Raw genomic sequence first — 3,097 nt, 5'->3', positions numbered from 1 at the left:
TGTCCTGATGGCTGCCATCAAAGGATTGCTGCCATCACATACTAGCGTCTGACGGTCGTCTTGGCGTGATGTCAATCACGTGATCCTCGCCCCGCGATGATCATTACCTTCTGGCGTGGACGTCCATAGGCCTTCAGCCATCTCGTCACTTGTCAAGGAGAGAATTCTTCTTGTTACTTGTAACATTACCTCCCCTCTTAGGGCTATCGTCCCGATACCCTGGAATATCGTTTCCCCGTGCCGCGTGTTGAGACGCCGGCTGCATATAAGGTCAGAGCCCGTCCACTCGTTGTAGCCGTCTCTGCCTCGTAGCCTTCCTAACCATGCCCAAGGTCCAATCTTCTCGCCGTGTTCGTGCCCAGGATTCAACTTCCGAGCGTCGCGCTCGTGCTGACCGTGTAAAAGAGCAGGGGAACGAAATGACCTTTCGTTGTAAGCGCTGTGAAGAGAAGAACCTTCGTTGTTTCGTGGATACTGCCACTGGGCGTTGTGCTGGCTGTATTTCTGTTGCTGCTGCGTGCAGTCTTTTCGTGTCTGAGGAGGAGTGGGATAAGGTTCAAGCCGAAAAGCGCAAAAAACGATTGGAGATTGCGCGTGCTGAGGAGCGTCAGGCTCTGGCCGCTGCTGAGGCCTCTCGTGCGGCTGCAGAAACTTCTCGTCTTCGTCGCGAGCTTCTGGAGACCGAGGCACGAGAGCAAGAGTTTGCTGATCGGGATCTTGCCATCTTGAATCTTCAGGATCGGGCGAAAGAGCAGGCCGAGGGGAACTCTGCCCCTGGTACGGGCCTTCCTGTTGTCGAACCACCGCTATCCGAACCATCGGCTGATCTGGGCTGGTTACAGGCTGACTCCTTCGATCCTTCCTTTGATTATTCCTTCCTTTTCCCTGAGGGGTTGCCCCTCGCTTCTCCGGGTGCTTCCGGTGGTATTCACGTACCAGTGACTTGCAGTTCGTCAGATTTCCTTCAGGTTCCCAAGTGTTATGGCTTTCGGGCCATCCTTGCCACTTGACCAAGTACTTCCACTGACTGCCAATTTTCCGCAGGTCCTTAATTTCCTCGACCTCGTACTCGTCGTCTTCGAGCTCTATGTCCGTTGCTAGCTCGGCATCTGGAGGTGCTGGTTCCAGGAGTTTCTTGTGAAAGACAGGGTGGATTCGCATGCCTTGCGGGAGTTTCAACTTGTAGTTTACTTTTCCTATTGCCTCTAGGACTTCGAACGGTCCTACTCGGAGGTTGTCCAACTTTCTGCATGGTCGTTTAGTTTTCAGGTTTTGTCGTGACAAGAAAACTTTGTCCCCCTTCTTAAAGGTTGGTCCCTCAATCCTTTGTTTATTCGCTGCTTTGGATGTCGTGAGGTTCTGTTGAGCTATGTTCTGGCTCAATTCTTCGTGCAAATCTCGCATAAGCTTCGCCTTGTCGTCTGCTCCTACCGCGACACTCTCAATGTCTTTCGGATCTCGATGAGCTGTCGGTTCATATCCGTAGTTCGCGTAGTGCGGCGAATGCTTCGTCGTTGCGGATTTCGTGCTGTTGTAGGCCAATTGCGCTGTCGGTAGCAACTCTACCCAGTTGTCCTGCAATTTATTGGCGTACATCCGTAGGTACTGTTCTAATGTCTGGTTCGTTCGTTCCGTCTGGCCGTCTGTTTCCGGGTGAAAGCTTGTCGAAAGCTTCTTTTTGACACCTAACTTTGCCAGGAATGTATTCCAGTATTTAGACGTAAACAGTTTATCACGATCGGTGATGAACTCTTCAGGTATCCCATGCTCTGATACTAGTGCTTTGGTGACTTCGTACGCGCATTCGTCTGCCGTAATAGTTTCTTCCGTAGGCACAAACTTTGCTGCTTTAGTCAATCGGTCCACGATTACTAAGATGGTGTCGCAAAATCGAGCTGATCCTGGTTCTAACGATCTTGGGAGCTTCACTATGAAGTCCATCGTTACGCTTGTCCATGGTCTAGTCGGTGGCTGTAAGGGTTGTAACAGGCCGTAGGGCTTATGTCTCTTGGGCTTGTTCTGGTGACATGCCAAACAGTTGCCTAGGATCTCCTGCACCTTCGTACGCATACGTGGTATCGCAAACACCTTCGATAGTCGCCTAACCATTTCTTCGATTCCTGCATGTCCGTATTCCTGGGACTCGTGCAGTTCCTGTATGAGACTCGATCTCATGTGTGGAGGTACATATGTTCGATCCTTCGAAATCATATCTCGGTACTCTCGTTCGTCGTTCAACAGTTCTTCGGAGCCTGCTTCGTCGGGCTCAAACTGCCAGCTGGCTGCTCGTTGCTGCCATTCCTGCTGTAACGTTTCCACCTGCTCGGCCACCTTAGCTACCTTAGCTAGTTCCGGCTGGTTGTACTTCAGACTGCCATCGGGCATCGTCCTGAGTAAGGCGTCATGTGGTTCCTTATGACCCTCTTCGCGCAAATCAGACCTTCTACTTAAAGCGTCTGCGGCTCCGTTGAGCGTTCCAGCGCGGTGCGTAATCTTAAAGTCGAACTGGGCTAGCATCTCTGCCCATCGCACTTGTCGTCGGTTGAGTTTCTTGGTCGTCATGAAACTCGTCAAGTTCTGGTGATCGGTAAAAACCTCGATCGTGTCGGGGAGTCCTAACAGGTACACCTCCCATTGTTCAAAGGCATCGACTACTCCAAGTAGTTCCTTATCGTGAACATCGTAGTTAAGTTCTGCTCCTGAGAACTTCCGTGAATGGTAGAACACTGGTCTCCATTTTCCATCTGGGCACTGCTGTGACAGTACAGCTCCGAGTGCGTAGTCAGACGCGTCGGTCTCGACTCTGGTGGGTCGTTGAGGGTTGTACATCTCGAGTACTGGCGCCTCCAGGAATATCTGCTTGATTCGATCAAAAGCCTCCTGATGTTCCTGTTCCCATTTGAAACCTATTTCCTTCTTCGTTATCTCCGTAAGGGGTGTCGTGATCTTCGAGTAGTCTTTAATGAACTTTCGATAGTAGTTCGCAAATCCTAAAAAGGATTGAACATCCTTGACTGTGTTGGGTTTTGGCCATTCCTGTACAGTCTGTATCTTCTTTGGGTTCATCTTCACGCCTTCGGTTGAAATGATAAATCCG

General features: G+C 50.8%; 2 protein-coding genes across 2 annotated transcripts; one reads left to right on the top strand and one right to left on the bottom strand.

Annotated features, from left to right (window-relative positions):
- Positions 1-323: 323 nt before the first annotated feature.
- Positions 324-779, top strand: COCSADRAFT_53926 (uncharacterized protein; the record flags this gene model as incomplete). The annotated part of the gene is made up of 2 exons (XM_007707989.1): positions 324-606; positions 649-779. Coding segments are annotated over 2 exons (414 nt in total), but the record flags the coding sequence as incomplete, so codon positions are not given.
- A 534-nt stretch (positions 780-1,313) lies between these two features.
- COCSADRAFT_42099 (uncharacterized protein) lies at positions 1,314-1,641 on the bottom strand (the record flags this gene model as incomplete). Its single annotated transcript, XM_007707988.1, has 1 exon — positions 1,314-1,641. A coding segment is annotated over exon 1 (229 nt), but the record flags the coding sequence as incomplete, so codon positions are not given.
- Between the last annotated feature and the right edge of the window lie 1,456 nt (positions 1,642-3,097).

The sequence above is a fragment of the Bipolaris sorokiniana genome, assembly GCF_000338995.1.
Source record: "Bipolaris sorokiniana ND90Pr unplaced genomic scaffold COCSAscaffold_77, whole genome shotgun sequence".
In the NCBI taxonomy this organism is placed as follows: Eukaryota; Fungi; Ascomycota; class Dothideomycetes; order Pleosporales; family Pleosporaceae; genus Bipolaris; species Bipolaris sorokiniana.
This window is presented reverse-complemented; position numbering and strand designations above follow the sequence as displayed.